This window comes from Anopheles cruzii, chromosome 3 (assembly GCF_943734635.1).
Source record: "Anopheles cruzii chromosome 3, idAnoCruzAS_RS32_06, whole genome shotgun sequence".
In the NCBI taxonomy this organism is placed as follows: domain Eukaryota; kingdom Metazoa; phylum Arthropoda; class Insecta; order Diptera; family Culicidae; genus Anopheles; species Anopheles cruzii.
This window is the reverse complement of record NC_069145.1, coordinates 40,705,073-40,722,039: the sequence shown is the minus strand read 5'-3', so window position 1 is coordinate 40,722,039 and position 16,967 is coordinate 40,705,073. Positions and strand designations below refer to the sequence as shown.

The window sequence follows — 16,967 nt, the reverse complement described above, 5'->3', positions numbered from 1 at the left end:
AGGACTGGCTTGAGATGTATGTGCTGTATCGCGACGGGACGGATCGGTTTCTCGGGCGCTACTGCAGCCTGACGGCGCCCGGACCCGTCGAGAGTCCGCGCGGGGCCGTTGGCATCCGGGTGGTGCTGCACACCGACCTGGAGAACGTGGCGAGCGGCTTCAAGGCGCGCTACATCTTCGAGACGGCCAAATCGGTGTTCGGCGACTGTGGCGGCAACTTCTCCGGCGAGGACTCCGGCATCGTGGCGTCGCCCAACTTTCCGGCCAACTACGACGGGCCCGGCAAGGGCCTTGCGTCCCGGGCCTGCAACTGGTACATCACTGCCCGCATCGGTTACAAGATACTGATCAACTTTGACTTCTTTGCCATCGAGGGAGAGCCAGCCAGTGAGTATCCGTCGTCCATCGGTGGCGTCCCGACCTGGACGAGGCCTAATGGCGGTTCCATTTTCCCCGACCGGAACAGCTCGAGGATGCGCCGCGGCCGTCATGCGTCTATGGCTTTCGCCCGACTCGGACATGCCGCCCATCGAGATGTGCGGCGAGAAACCGGCGGCGGAGCACTGGCAGTACGTGACCCAGGGCCAGACTGCCCGTATCAGCTTCACCAGTGCCGACAAGGCAATCGGCGCCCAGGTAAGCTGGCAGGGAACTATGCTCCGAACTAACTAACTCCCAACTATAGCGAGCTAGTTTACTAGAGTGTTCATTAAGTTTTGCGGGTCGATAAGAAGGACACATTTTTATGGTTTCAAACACACTTTATTATGAAGTATGGCCTTCATGAACATCAATACACTTGTTCCAAGGAGACTACAATTTATAAATTCCATCCCTGAGGTGAGAATTATGACCCAAGTCTCATCTGTAGTGATGATTCAATGCACAAAATCCACTTTATCCTTTCGCGAATCCTTTCACTTTATCCTTTATCGCTCTAAATGTTGCCGAGAAAGTTGCATTCGAATGCGTTTTTGTTTCTTCTTTAGCGAATGCGGTACCCGTTTTCCGAACATTTTTGTGAAACCCAATACTTCAGTTAAAATATTGGTCATACTCCTCAATGAGATGCTTAGGCCTTATACTAAGTCTCTTTCAGTGATTAGATTATTTTCCAATGCGATATCCAGTATTTTTTCTACGATTTCAGGTGATGTGTCTGTTTTTTGACGTTTTCGACATGGATCGTCTTGAAGCCTAATAGGACCACGTTTAACCTCGGAAACCCAACCCCCTTTTTAACCCTCTAATTGAAGGCGAAGAGTCCTTGTACACTTTCAACATTCATTCATAAATCTCCTTTGATTTTAAACCTTGCAAAAATAAAAATTCAATCACCGCAAGATACTTGATTTTTTTCCATTGCAAAAAACACTGTTACATGTCGATATACATACTTTCATATGAAGAGTGTACCACTATAACAAAAAAATAGGCTCGTAGCAGCTTCCCTCTGGTATCGACCGGCATAACTTAATGAAAGCCCTAGTATTTGACGCTCCGTCGAAGATCCGTTCTGTGAGAACCTGCTGATCGCTGATCGGCTTCATTCGCTTGTTTCTATCTTCCAGGGTTTTCGAATAATCTGGACCGAGGTGCAGGACACACCGGTCGGTTCCTCGTCCACGATCTCGCTGCTGTGCGAGTCGACCTACCACTTCCAGTGTCTGACTTCCGGCTACTGCATTTCGGAGCGGCTGCGCTGCGATGGCGTGAAAAACTGTGGCCCCCTGGACAATAGCGATGAAATGCACTGTGAGTCGTGAGTGAGTCGAACGGATTTCAGTTCATTTTATTTTATTTCTATTAGTTGGCCAGACGTTTGAGTTCACGAATTTTCTTTTCTGGTGTCTATCAGTTCACTCTCAGCTCCAGTAACTCCCTTCGCGTCCATAAACCCCTACCGTGCTAAACTAAGCCCGAGCGCTAGGGAACACGCCACCCGCGGAACCCCGAACCTCCTGATTGGCAACTAACCAAGAGTTGTACCGAACCTAGAGTGCTTTGTGCGTACCACGTGCCATGGGGCCATGCTGCATAGATAAACCGAATGACCTGCGAATGCGCTGCCGAACCAAATTGTTTGAATATTCGCGCGGTAGTCGCAAACCTGCTGTATGCTGCTTGTTTCGATCGAGACCATCTTCTGTTTCGTAGAACGTTTCATGCAACTCTGCAAGTTCTTCAAAGCGTTCCTGATCCCCCGTGGAGGACATTGGCGTAATAGTGTGTCACTAGCCACTTTCATTCGTTTGCCATTGCTATGATTAGGAAACTCTGTCACCTCGTATCTCCATACGTGTTTCGTGTATATGTGTGGCCTTTAGTTGTTCCGAATTTCTTTTTTTCTTTCTTCAACTTGAGCATCCCTTCTATACGGGTGTGTGCGTGTGATATTGTTTGCTGGACCCCCGAAATGCATCGAGCCAGTGCTAATGTTTGCTTCGCCACCGATAAATTGGCAAAACCTGGAACGCAAAATTCCATCATTCTCCCATCGCCACACACATACACGCCCGCGCGCACACATACACACACGACGGGCGACTGTGCCTGTGCCCGGTAGTACCTTCGGACTTCATGTACTCTTCCTCTCTCTCTACTCTATTGGTTCCATTTTTCTTCTGTCTGTCCTGTGTCTGTGTCCCTGTTAAACTACTTGCTCGAGTCTGCACGATTCTATCATCAGCCTCAGCTCGCCTCTGGGCGCGAACGAACGTTTACATCGCCGTTTTTCCTTCTACAATGCGCACAATGTTTGGTTCTGTTCTGTACACCGTTTCTAGCGTTTCCGTACCAATGCGTCCGGCAGTCGGTTTTGCAATGCATTTGGTTCGATTTAGTCTGTCTGTCTGTTTTCTTTTCATTTACCGTTCATTTGGTTTTCATTCTCCGTTTGTGTGGTACGGTTTCGTGTCAGTATTAGCAACATGTACATCTATCTATCTCTGCTCTGCGCACCATTTCGGTCGATTTCCAAATTACCAACCTGATTTCGGTGTTACTAACAAGACTTTAATCTAGTTCCTTTCAATTCTTCATCGTTTTCATGTGTGTAACTTGCGTTTCAATGCTACTTCCATACTTTGACAAGTGTTGATCAAAGACGGGAAGTTCCAATATTGATTGTTGATTTTGTTTCTCTGAACTAACATAAACTCCATATGCGCGCCGTTTGAGTCGCCGCCAATTACTAAACTAATCGATGTAAATGAAAAATTCTCATTCCTATCTCTTCTTTTTTCTTTCTTTTCCAAAAATCTTCTCAACTTTTCTCCATACTACTACTATTCTGCTATTCCACTTCCACCACCGCCACTCTACTACTTCTACTACCACGACACGCGACACGACTTCATGTTGACCGCCAAAAAACAATTTGTCAATTTGTTCACTCGTTTTCGCGCACTCGCAACTGTAAAGGTGAAGCAACTGCGCTTACGTTACCTGCCGGAACCACGTTGTTGCTGGTGGCCTGGTTCAGCAGACTTTTGTTCCATAACTCGACTACCATATACATCTAATCACGCTTTCGGTCTCTAACATTCTAACACGCTCTTGGAACTGGCGCAAAACGTGGGCCGCACGTTTTGCGTGCAAACAATCTTTGTGAGCTATTACTTAAACCCCATCATCGAAACATATAAAGTGCACAATATTCATAAATGTTACAAAAGATGGACGCGAAGTGCAAAGGATGATCGGCAAACTAGAGAGAAAGTAATCATGCAACATCAGAAAGATACGTTAAGTCCACGTTGGTTTCCCCCTAACTTAAGGGTGCGAAGACTTGCTTCATACTTCGACTCTTGACGCCGACACTGACTTCCTGACGCGCCGCAAACCCAATTTTGGCGACGCTCTCTCCGGAAGTAGACAGACACGCACACACACGCACACTTGTGAGACGCAACTTGCAACCTCCAAACACCTCAACCCTCAACCGGGGACCCATTTTCACTTCACTCTACTCTACGAAAAGCCGACCCTAATTCTAATCTGATCCAAGTGAGTTTCTTCCTCCTTCATTTTAGCCCTAACTACTACTACTACTACTACTACTATTACTATTACTACTACTACCGCTGTCTATTTACCACTAATACTCCTATCAAAAACCTATCTATACTCGCATTTAGTTTTGATCTCTCACACCCATCATAGTAGCAACCCATAGTTTCCATGTTGCCCTCAAACTCATTGGAATGGCTTTGATGACACGGAACGGCCGGAACTTGTGCCGTGCCACGTTTGGTAGTGTGTAGCGTGCGTGCAGCCAACATCCTAGTCTCATAGCGTCATGCACCGTCATTTCGTTCCACAAATCGAACTCACATGCAATCACCACATGATTTCGTGCGTGCCGTGTTCTTTTGTTTTGTGTGACCTTTTTTCTGTTCCGGTTGGTTTCGCAGCGAAACATCATTCCATTTTCCATCCGGTACCGTCTTCGAGCACATTCGAGCGGCAAACGTAGAGCATCCATCCGTAGTGTGTTCGGTTCGTTTCGATGGCAATCCTGTTTTGCTTCCCGTAGCTATGCTTCTCCCCCGGGCCCGCAAATGGCGTCCATTGGCCGTTCGGGGTTGATTCGATACCGGTGCTGTTCCGATTGTTCGATTGGTTCGATCCCGACCGCTCCGTACGAAAAGAAGAAAAAAGCAACAAGTAATTATTGCAACAACAAAAAAACTCTCACCCGATGCGATGAGAGTTGTTGTTAGGGTAGGAGCGATGTGTAATTGTTGTTTTGGTTCGTACTTACGTTTTTGTGTTGTGATGTTTCCTCCTAGTACCGGTTAGTTACCTGGTTTTTGTGTTTATCGAACCAATTTACCGCCATTGTTTTCGATTAGTATACTTTCGTTGTTTCTTCCGCATTTACTATGAACTGAAGTTTGACTCATTTCGAAACATATACCCTAACCGTTTACTGTCGTTTACTAAACTATACTATTGGAACAACACACGCTTGAACACACGTCCATTTTCTCGGTCACTCGCGATACGCCACAATCACACCGCCAGAGCATTGATAGTACACGGAACACAGTGGTTACTGTTACATCCTCTAGCTAACAGCCATGTTTATCCCTCTAGCATTGGTTTTGGTCGAATTGGTCGATTGGTCTCATCTTAGAAAGTAACAAGCTACGTGGTATCATCAAGGCGATCCACCACACTCACACGCTTCATCAACCGGGCGGCTCACGATCATCCAGTTACCAGCGACACATGCTTACATGCCCATCGAATTGTTCTTTACACAGACACAGAAACACTTACACAATACTATGATAACACCACAGCGCACAATAACACCAAGTACAACACTCTTTGGGCAAAAAAGCGCTGCTCTAGAACCAAGACTCGCCAACTGATTACCGATTTCGTAGTACGTAACGCCCGTAACGGTTGTCAGAAAACCCGTAACGGTTGTGTACAATCCGTTTTCGCGGACTCTTGTGCCTTGTTAATAAGTTTTCTATTCCTACCAAATGCTGTCTGAATGAACGACAGTGCTGTTTTCAGTTGGCGCGTCTCCTAGGGTTGCTGCTAAACATGCCGATTGAAGAAGGTCCTTGGTGTGCTACCGAAACGTTCATGCCCCTGCCCATGATACACGATAACCGCTCGATACCGACGTCATGGCCTCCGTTACTAACTGGAATGTTTCGATTCTACTTATCTTCCACCCGCCCCTTCCTCAACTTGTCGCCCAACAACACACTCGCCTGCCTGCGACCAAAAATGGTGGCCCGGCCCGTTTCGTGTGTATGTATCGATCTTGTGTTTGGCACCTCTCTGCAGGCATCATCATAGTCCCCGAGGAGGATCACGGCGCCTTAATAATATCCTGCATAGCCGCCGCCTCGTTCCTAATCTGTCTCCTCTGCACTCTCTGTCATCGAAAAAGAAAACGCAGACATCACAGACAGCTGGGTCTGCATAGGAACGCGGCGCACTACGACTCGACGACCAGCGCAACCGGTATAAGTAAATAGTCCAACCTTCCGTCCTTCCCCCGAGGACACCGAGCGGCTCTAACGCGTCTGGCTTTCCTTTTACTTTTGCGGCAGGCCTTGGATCCAGCCGGCGACACCTGCAGGGTGGCGGCAGCCTGTCGGGCAGCCTGCACGGTATCAACAATGGGGATTCGATGCACATTCCGCCGGCCCCACTGCCCCCGGTGAGCGTGCCGCCGCACGTCTGCATCAACGACACGCTGATCGACACGGACGACCTGAACGACGATCTGTTCCTGAGCAACTGCGAGCGGTTCTCGAGCGGCGACAGCGTATAGCAATGAGTGACCGTCTCGGACATGGGGCTCGCCCGCGCACCATCGCGCCATTGCACCCATGCGGCGGCCACCGGCTCGAACCGGAAACTCTTTCCGCACCACGGCGGCGGCGGCGGCAGCACCGTCTGCCATCTCTGCCAGCACCTGCTGGAGGCTCACGACTGCTGTACGTTCTACTACTACTACCCGTGCGACTACTGCTGCGTAGTGTTCTCGTTGCTGTGCATACCACGTCCTCGGGGATCCTAGCACCCCGATCGGCCCATCAAACATGGAGGATGACCGGCGTAAAACCCCTCCCGCTAGAACAGTAGATAACGAATGCCATCTCGCCTGGGGCACACACACACGGACAGGGGCGAATGTAAAACAAGATTTCATAAACGGTAACATGTAAGAGAAGGAAGCAAAGGCAGCCGACACGGTAGGGACGACGCGAAACACAAAACTTTATTGCAATACATCGTCGAGCAATAGTCCTCGGCGAAGTAGTCGGCACGCTCGGTGGTGACCCGTACGCGGCGTCTCCGTGTTTTGGTGTCCGTGTCCGCGGAAAACTTCGTGATAAGTGGCAAACAGGAAACTCGGCCGCGAGAGCGTAGCGCGCGAGTGTACGATAGACGGAACGAGCGCAGGAACGCGCCCGGGTCGGGCGAAACTAGACACTAGAGCAACACTAGCCAAGCGAGCACAGGATAAAGGCAGGGCGTTCCACTAGACCCACAAGACAGCGGACAGCCGATCAAGCGGGAAGGAAGTGAGTTGGTGGCGCCCACGTTACCGCCAAAACGGGGGCGACTGACCTTTAGATTTATTTGTAGGTTCATTTTATACGAAAGCAAATACCGGTAACTAAAAACGAACGAGTAAGTAACCACACACACACACACACACACTGTAAACCCTTTTTAACAAGTATTACAATCTAGCAAAAAACAATGAACGTTACGCCGGGGCGCGAGGTGCAAAGAACCGAGTGCAGAGAGCGAAGGAAAGTGGGAGTGAGAAACAGAGAAAGAGAGAGAGAAAAATAAATAACCCGTAAAGCAAATGTATGTGAAAGATAAACTAATAAACGTACTAATAACTGCAACTCGAGTTATGTGGCGAGGAAAATAAAGAGCAAACAAGAAAAAAAAGACTAGGAAATATCTAATGCAATTTACAAATACCAAACAAAGAATGCAAGAGAATAAAGAATTAAAACTCACAAGCAAAACAATACAAGTAACTAAATGCAAAGTAAATCACCATTTATTCATGGAGTATGCCTGATTCTATCCGTTTCATAGGTGCGAATCCAATATGTAACCAACCAAGGCAAACACGTTTTCGTATCTATACAAAGACGCTTCATAAAGAAAACAAAATACTGACAAAAAAAAGATACAAATAAACAAATGTTAACTCATACACTCACGCCAAAAACAGAGACACCCCCAAAAACCAAAAGAAGCAAAAAAAAAACAAACAAACAAATCGAAACATAGCAAAACGAAACGCGTACCACATTAACAAGTACATACGGAATGCTAGGAAAGGGGGGGTACACGGGAAACAGTGTGGAACAGTCGTCCGACGGGAGCGGCAAGCGAGGGGTAAACTTACATAAACAATTTGTAACATAAAATAATAACTGAAAATTAAAAAAAAATGAGGAAATGTTGTTTTTATATATTTGTACGAAACTAGTTACTAGAAATTAACAAAATTAATACGGAAAAGGAAGGAAAATTCAACAAAAAACAAAATAACGTGAGATAAATGTAGGATTCGTGCAGTGTGTAGATGAAACAATATCGATATACTTTTTCGCCCGGGGCGTAAAAGCGGCGCACACCGACACCGACGACCTTGGGGCTTGGGTGCCCGACGGCGAGCTAAATTAAACAGAAAAAAACTAATAATAATAAATTGAAAGTAACACGTAACGCGCCTGGGACACGCCACTCCGCCGACACACAAGGACGCTGGGCAGACAAAGAGAGAGAAGAAGAAAGAAACCAAACAACAACAAACAAGTAATAAGTAATCAACATGCGGCCGGCAATACTACCGAACAAAAACCCTAAACTAATTATACCAACTTAAAGGCAAAACGAGGCAAAAGAAAAAGAAAACGATCAGTAGCAATCAAAACGAAGCCGCGCACCGGAATATGTCACCGAAATTTCAACGTGACTGGCACACACCGAAGAGGGGAAAGTGAAACTATAAAGTGTGTCTTAAGGAGTTTAAACGGGAAAAACGAAAACAAACCAAACGATCGAACATCAAGTAGGTGCGGCGAAACATCCAACGGACGAAAGGAAAACAGGGCTTTGTTTGTGTTTCGGAGCGTTTGCGTTTTTGTGGTTTTGCGGGCGCAAAACAAAGGTTAAGATTTAACTTGTTCGGTTTTGCTGATTTTAAGGAGCGCGAGCGAGCTTTCCGTGGTTCCGTGCGGCGCGGAATGCGACGTCTGCGTTCGAACCCTGTTTCGGGTCGAGTCGTTTCACAATTACAAAAGCAATGCACAGTGATCAACGTAGCAGATATTTACTCTGATTTTACGCTTACAGGAAGAGAGGGACACGTCCTACCGGTGGAAGGATGGAATGAACGCAAACGAGGGGTGAAAGGGAACGCAAGATTAACCGAAAGCAAATGCAAATGCGTTACAGTCCGACGAGCGCAAAACGAAAACTTACAGCATACACAAAGGAGTAAGGAGTTCGTAGGCAACAACCACTGCAAACGCCAGCAAATTAAACTCAATGCAATCACACCTGTTGACAATTACAAAACCGAAGGGCAGGCACTTGGTGGCGAGCGCCGCAGCGCGTGCGGCGGACACCAGGGGAAGGACAACCCGTAATCATAAACGATTAATCATGTATTCAATGTGTGTGTAAAGTAAAGTAAATAAACAAGAAAAGGAAAACATTTTAACACATAAACTAACTTGCAAAGCAAATGAAGCCAGAAACAGTATGGTTAACGAAATAATTACTAAACAAAATTAGGCAAACAAAGAAATTATTCAATCATTCATACGCCAGGGACAGGAATTAAGGACACTGACACACTCACGCACAGTCTCACACACACACATACACATCCAACGCTAAATTTAATCGTAACGGAGAAAGTATGCGTCCACTTATTGAACAAACCAATGAAAAGTCTTACAAGCAACCAAAAACAAGAGGAGGAAAAGACGAGAATCACGAAGCAACCAGCAACACACAAACACACAAAACAACTCTGCTAAAGTAAAAGCCTGCAGCCTAAGCAAAAAGATACAAATAAAAAGTAATGAACGCAAAACAACCCGCATAACGTCGACAGGCGGATTCGAACGCAAGAGCGCTGGTGTGCTGAAAGTGGCCCCAAGAAAATGGGACAACAAACAGAGTACACTCGTCCAAACTTTAACGAAACATTGTACTACGCAAGTACTGCAATGACTAATCAAGCGCTAGGAGCAAGGCATAACAGATAGAAAGAGCGACAGGAGTGTTGCTGGAGAAAATGGCAAGCTCTGATGGTGCAAGCAACGAAAGACCGAACGGGATGGCACGGGTTTGTTTCCGCATTCCGTTCTCTCGATTTCGATCCGTTTCAGTTCCCTACGGAAAGTGGTACAACAAAGGGACACAGGACTCCCCTTGGTATACGTTAAAAAACCAGGAGCACGTTAAATGTAAGCCAGACACATTCACGGTGCTCGTTTTGCTCGGTGCATACTTTATCACAGTCAGTCAGGGTTGAGTTGGGTAAGGATAGGCCGCGTACACGAGTACATGCTTTGCGTACACACTGACAAAAACCACACACATACACACACACACACACACAGGCGCTCATAAGAAAACCCAAGGAGCTATTAAAGTTTTTCCATTGGAACACCCCGCTCGGTTGTGGCGGTGTGATAGCTTTGGGCGATGTTCAACCAGGGCGATTGTATTTTAAACCCATTTTGTGAGATTGATACTGTGCATTATGTTGTAATAAGCGTACGAAGATCGAAACTACACGTAACCAAGTGGGAGTCGTGGTCAGATCCTTCTAGACTAACCTAGGGTCGTTTCGAAGCATGTATAAAAAGAATGGGAGAAAATTGGTTTCATATTTCTAATAGTGCCCGTCGGCAGAGCGGCTTCACCAGTTCCCGGTTTGGGTCGTCCAGTCGTCTACGCATCAACGAACCATCCAGCAGGCTCTCGAACTAACACGCACGGTCACATCAAGCGGTTCCATCCCAATGTACTAATACTAGGCCTTGACTTTGTTCGGGTTCCGATTTGAATCCTTTGTCGATGCAAAGTATCCCATTGTTGTTTGTTTTATATTGATTCTTTAACCAAAGTAATTCGCACACAATAGCTGCAACAACAATGCAATGAACGGCATGTATTCTTACTGAAAGCGAAGCCGAATGCGAATTTATTGTTGGGCAGTGCATAACTTAGCCCGCGTAAACCCGATCGGTTGGTGGCTCCTTCACACGGCTCTTGCTTGTGGCTCTGGCAAAACGCTGAATGTCCTCGGCCACATCAATCAACTAGGCGATACGAAAGATAACGTTAGTGAAATTCTTCCGTGTAACGCACGTACGCCATTGTAACGGGAGGATAAATCACTGCCTATAAAGTATTAACACGTATAACAATTTTATCGAGGGTAAAACATATAATAACATATAGGAAAAATCATTCAACCTAGCTCCCGAAACCGAACGTGTCATCAGCATTCCTAACGCGCGAACTGAGACCGAACGTTGTAGACATTGAACTAACGTTACCTTTACACGCCGGTTGATGAACCAACAACAACGCCCCGGCCCGTTCGCCACGTGTACGAGCAACAAGTAGACCAACAATAGCTTCGTCGAATTTTAGTTCAAACCATTGTAACATGACTTGGTAGAACCAAACCAAAGTGTTAACAGGACGGCCACGCACGCATTGACGCTACTAATGCCCGGAAACTAAAAAGACACCCACACACATACACATCGACGACATTCAAGAACGGTGACAATCGGTTGTTTCAACTTTAATGCTGTGTCTCTCGCCAAACCAGATAAACCCTAGTCGAGGACTCGAGGATCACACGACTCCACTCCACTACACTCTCGGTAATAGTGCGGTGAAGCCCCCTTTCCTGCGCTGCCCTTCGGCAGCGATCCGCCGGAAAACTAACTCGTTACGGAATCCTTAGTCATACCGGTTTGCGATTTTATGCATCAAACAATGCTCACCACGAATACTGAAATCACACTGCATGCACACTAGTAAGGCCATTAATCTTATATTGAACTTCTGCCTCGACGACAGCAGCAGCAGCAGCAGCAGCCGCAGCAACAACAGCAAACATACACACGCAACAACATGGAAGGAAATGAAAATACTACACGATAAAATAGAAATAAATTAACAACAAAAGTTGAAACAATCGTGAACACGTGCGCGCGCGACATGAGAGCAATTCCAGACAATTGCCCCGGTACACGAAGGAACGCGAGAGAGAGAGCAAGAGAGAGAGTGCGAGACCGAGAGAAAGAGAAGAAGAGAAAGAGGAAAACAGAAAGAACGTGGATCGGTGGGTGTGTGTATGCGAGGCGATGTATGGAAGTATGCAGATATTGAAGAAAAAACAATTAAGAAAAAAAGTAATTCCTAATGTTGTTTGTTATACTCAAAAAATAAACTGTTACATAAATTATAAAAAGTAATAACAAAAACCGTAAGAAAGTATCTGGAAAAAAGGAAATGTTAAGAGTATAGAACTCATTTTGATATTAATAAAGCGCAGAACACACACACGGAGCATGCGAAATGTGCGGTGCGAACGGAGTAGATAATTAACGACTTTGTGTGTATAACGGTAGCCAAAGTCTAGCAGGAAGACACCAGAGTTGCAGAATGGAAACGGGCAAACACGAACGGAAATATGGAAGCAAACATTAAAATAAAGAAACAGTAAACAATTTCAACAAACAAAATATAAAAGAACAACCGATGAAGATAGAACACAAAGAAGCAAAAGACGCAGAAGAAACCGAAGGAGCGAGTAACAGACGAAGTAAACAAACAGTGTGGAGGAAACTGTAATTTTAAGAATCAATAACGTGAGTTAACGAAAAATATAAGATAATGATTTAAAGAAGATAGTGTTTTTTCGACAAAAAGGGTTGTACTTTTTATTAGTTTAGATTTTCTGATCGTTTCCGCAGCTGCACCGAAATCCGAAAACCTTTTTGCATCAGTGTCGCAGATTTTATATCAATTTATTAATTTTTTACCCGTTTTTCATTTTCCCATAGTGAAATTTCTGTGCCCGATTAGCTGAGGTTTGCGCCTTCGCAAAACAGAGGGCGCCACGTTTGCCAGAGGGCGCTTTGAATTTGTCAAGCTTCTGTCAAATTTTGACAAATGTCAAATCAGCCGAATGAAAACACGGTGTTTGTTTGGCTTTGCTTTTGCACCAGTTTAATTATAATTCCTTAAGTATGTCGATCGAAATTGAATCTGCAGAGTAAGTAGTGTTCTATGCTGGCATCGCACGTCTTCGAAGCAACAAGTCGGCTACTTTTTCCATCATTTCCAGCGTAATCCGTCTCATACAGCAGTATTTGAAGGAATCGAACCTCCACAAAACACTGCAAACGCTGCAGGAAGAAACCGGCGTCTCGCTCAACACCGTCGATAGTGTGGAAGGATTCGTGTCGGACATACACAATGGCCACTGGGACACGGTGCTGAAGGCTATTCAGTCGCTCAAACTGCCCGATAAGAAGTTGATAGACCTGTACGAACAAATCGTACTCGAGCTGATCGAGCTCCGGGAGTTGGGCGCTGCGCGGTCACTGTTACGCCAGACCGATCCCATGATAATGCTCAAACAGCAGGAGGCAGAACGGTACATACATCTAGAGAATATGCTGCAGCGTGCGTATTTCGATCCGCGTGAGGCATACCCGGAGGGCTCCAGCAAGGAAAAGCGACGCGCTGCGATAGCAACGGCATTGGCAGGTGAAGTATCGGTCGTACCGTCATCGAGATTGCTGGCGCTTCTGGGACAGGCGCTGAAATGGCAGCAACATCAGGGGCTCCTTCCACCCGGAACCACTATCGATTTGTTCCGCGGTAAGGCAGCCATTCGTGACCAGGAAGATGAGTCGTACCCCACGCAAATTGCCCGACAGATCAAGTTCGGACAGAAATCGCACGTGGAATGTGCCATGTTCTCGCCGGACGGACAGTACCTGGTGACCGGTAGTGTGGATGGGTTCATCGAGGTGTGGAACTTTACGACCGGCAAGATACGTAAGGATCTGAAGTACCAGGCGCAAGATAATTTCATGATGATGGAACAGGCGATTATGTCGATGGCGTTTTCGCGTGATTCGGAGATGCTGGCGACCGGTTCTAGCGATGGCCAGATAAAGGTGTGGAAGTTGATCACTGGACAGTGTCTGCGGCGGTTCGAAAAGGCACACTCGAAAGGCGTAACGTGTTTGCACTTTTCCCGTGACAATAGTCAAATTTTGACCGCATCATTCGACCACCTAATACGGTTATACGGTTTGAAGTCTGGCAAAATGCTGAAAGAGTTCCGCGGCCACTCGTCGTTCGTAAATGAGGCATCATTCTCCCCGGACGGTCACCACGTACTGAGCGCGTCGTCGGACGGAAGCGTGAAAGTTTGGTCCCTCAAAACGACCGAGTGTATCTCGACGTTCAAGGCCCTCGGTAGTCACCTGGCCGTAAACTCGGTGCTCATTCTGCCGAAGAATCCGGAGCACTTTGTCGTGTGCAACCACTCCAATACGGTGGTCATCATGAACATGCAGGGGCAGATCGTACGATCGTTCTCGTCCGGTAAGCGAGAGGGTGGTGCCTTCAACTGTGCCACGATATCTCCCCGGGGAGAGTTTATCTACTGCGTCGGCGAAGATCTGGTGTTGTACTGTTTTTCCGTAACGTCTGGCAAACTGGAACGTACACTGAACGTACACGAAAAGGCCGTCATCGGATTAACGCACCATCCGCACCAAAATCTGCTGGCATCGTACGCATCCGATGGGTTGCTGAAAATGTGGAAACCGTAACTTCCTGGCAACTGTGGCGACAGATTGTGTTCTTGCACATTACTACAATTGATAAGTAAAATAAATTTAATTTTCGCGACAGTAGAAACAAATAAATATGTGTGCATTTTCCACCATTTTCGGGTGGTCAAAACATTGTGAGCATAGAATAAAAAATGAAAGTAATACAAACCCCTTTTTGCATCATGTTCTGAAATCCGAAAAATCAGCCAGCCATCGACCTGACTTTAGTAGTTATGAAAAATCAAAATATTTTCAAAGTTACTTCAGACTTTTATTACAATAATATACTATATACACTATTTGTTTTCCAAAACTCGTATGCAATATTGCATGCAATCTGCCAGGGCCACCCGGACTATCTGCCAAAGCTGGTGGAGGATCTCCAAAAAAGGCGGCTAGGAAAGGATGCGAAAGAAATAGCGAATGCTTCCCGTGCCAACAGTGTCGCGGAAAACATCTCCCGGACGACGTGTATCGAGGGCATTCTGACGATGCTGCGAATCCACTGGAGGCCCACTCCCGGTTGAACACGCCGGACCGCTTCAGCCGGCAGCGGATATACTGGAAGCACCACTTTGGAAATAAGTTTCCCAATGTTCTGCAACCAAAATTGTATTTTATACATACATATCATGAATGAACCTTTCGAATAAATGTTTTACTATCGAAAATTATGCAACCTGTTGCAAATGCAACCCAGCGGCTCCCGATCGACCGAGCGATCGATCGGCTCCCGACCGAGCGCTCCTACTGAGTGCCATAGGCGCCACGTTCGGGGGGCTTGCGAGACCCGCGGGGGAGTGTGATTTCGACCAAGAGATAAAGGAGTCGAGCCAAGAGGGGCAAGCGAGCGAGTCAGAAGGATTCAAGTTAGAAATTGCGAGAAATACACGAGTTTTTTAACTCCCGAAACTCCCGAAACTAAGCGGAGATTAAGAAATCTAACAGCGCTTTTCTACCTTTTTTACCATCTACTTGGCTACCAGTTGCATTCGCAACACAACCGGTTTTTTAAGAACCAAATGAGAAAAAAAAATCTTAGATGGACCGCCCTGTATAATATTCATAATGTGATATTATTTTTTTAAGCTTATTCAGGAATTAAATGTGTCTCGTATGTAGATCATCCGACTTGTTGCAGTGGTAGTTCTACCTTCTTCCAAGAAAGGAAACTTCACATTCCTTTCCGTTCCGAGAAAGTTTTCGAGGCTAAGGCACCAACGGATAGTAATGGACTGTGACAATAAGAGGCTAAAATTAAATGTTGTTTGAATAATTGAAACCATCTTTATCTGTATTTTAGACTGAAAGAAAGAAAGACCGACACAAAAGTTTTATAAAATTAAAATAAACAAATCTAATTACAAAACCTAAACTAAACATTAGTTCAAGCTTCCTAATTAGTTAGAAATAAATGCGTACCTTTTTTTATTCTTTTGGAACATTAACTGATCTTTTAAGAGTCCCCTTATCCAAACTTCACTAAAGAATAAAGAGCTTAAGAATAAAAAAATTAACTCAGTAAAACCCTGCACCATATCGAACATGCTGTTTGGGCGTCGATCGAAAACTAGTAATAATTTATTTTAAGAATGTTACATTGCTGTATTCAGTTGTATTCAATGTTCAGATTTTTCAGCTCTAGAATGAAAGATTGCTAACAATGAGTACTTTGTAGTAGATTGCAGAAGAAAATACACCAATTCCAAACAAACTTCAACGCAATATCATTCCTTTGAGAGGCCTATTCTAACGCACGGCTGGGCGGACGAAAAGAACGCATGGTTCTCTGTTTCGTTCGTTGCTAATCAAATTAGATAAATTGAAAAGGACAACAGACCGACCGTATCTTGAACAAACCTTCATTTGTAGCTCACGGTGAAAGTGGTAACAAATCGTACAGTACAGGTTCACTCGCTCGGTCGAGGCAAGGCCACTATTTCATTCATGGCGAGGCTGGGCAACATTATTAAATCACGGCGCTACTTTACTATCCGCTAAATTAATCTACGCTCTGCTACAATCCGCTTAAGATCCTACAATTTGAACAATCAGACCTTTAACTGTGCAACATTTTAATGGTAAACGCAGTCTTGTTTCAACGATGTAGAACAATTCAAGAATTCCAACAGGTTTGGCAAAGAAACGATACTTTCGTGAAGCGAAATTCCTCTGGTGAAGTACCGCTGGTTCTCTCCAAACACGGACGCCTTATTCCGTACCTCAAGATGAACCGTCAACAACCGCGATTGATTTGTAAGCGGTAACATCTTTTCCTCGCTGCCCTTTTTTCCGCCCTGTTGGTGATGAACGATCCCGGATCTCTCGCACGCGTCTAAACAAATCTGGCCAGATCCGCTACGACGGCTACACACACTCCCAAATTCCAACGACTCGCTGTGTGCGATGGCATTTGTTTTGCCTTTCCATCATCGGAACTGGAATTCGCGCCATTCGCGGGTCTTTGATTTTCTTACAAATCATTCACACGCGTTCGGTTTCCGATTTAAAGAGCATTGCTGCTGTTTCTTAAATTCCAAAATAATGGTAGTAATTTGGCAA

General features: G+C 45.7%; 2 protein-coding genes across 2 annotated transcripts in view; both read left to right on the top strand.

The window, feature by feature from the left end:
• The window catches only part of LOC128270398 (uncharacterized), a 70,338-nt gene extending 64,034 nt beyond the window's left edge, over positions 1-6,304 (top strand). Inside the window, exons 10-14 of the mRNA XM_053007797.1 lie at positions 1-387; positions 467-636; positions 1,572-1,755; positions 5,812-5,997; positions 6,081-6,304. The exon at positions 1-387 is cut by the window's left edge and continues 446 nt beyond it. Of these exons, the coding sequence (XP_052863757.1) occupies positions 1-387; positions 467-636; positions 1,572-1,755; positions 5,812-5,997; positions 6,081-6,304 (1,151 nt within the window). The remainder of the gene's footprint in view (positions 388-466; positions 637-1,571; positions 1,756-5,811; positions 5,998-6,080) is intronic.
• A 6,496-nt stretch (positions 6,305-12,800) lies between these two features.
• LOC128273420 (WD40 repeat-containing protein SMU1) lies at positions 12,801-14,424 on the top strand. The gene is made up of 2 exons (XM_053011376.1): positions 12,801-12,826; positions 12,899-14,424. Exons 1-2 carry the CDS (start codon positions 12,801-12,803, stop codon positions 14,400-14,402), a joined length of 1,530 nt encoding a protein of 509 aa, XP_052867336.1. The 3' UTR covers positions 14,403-14,424.
• Positions 14,425-16,967: the final 2,543 nt, after the last annotated feature.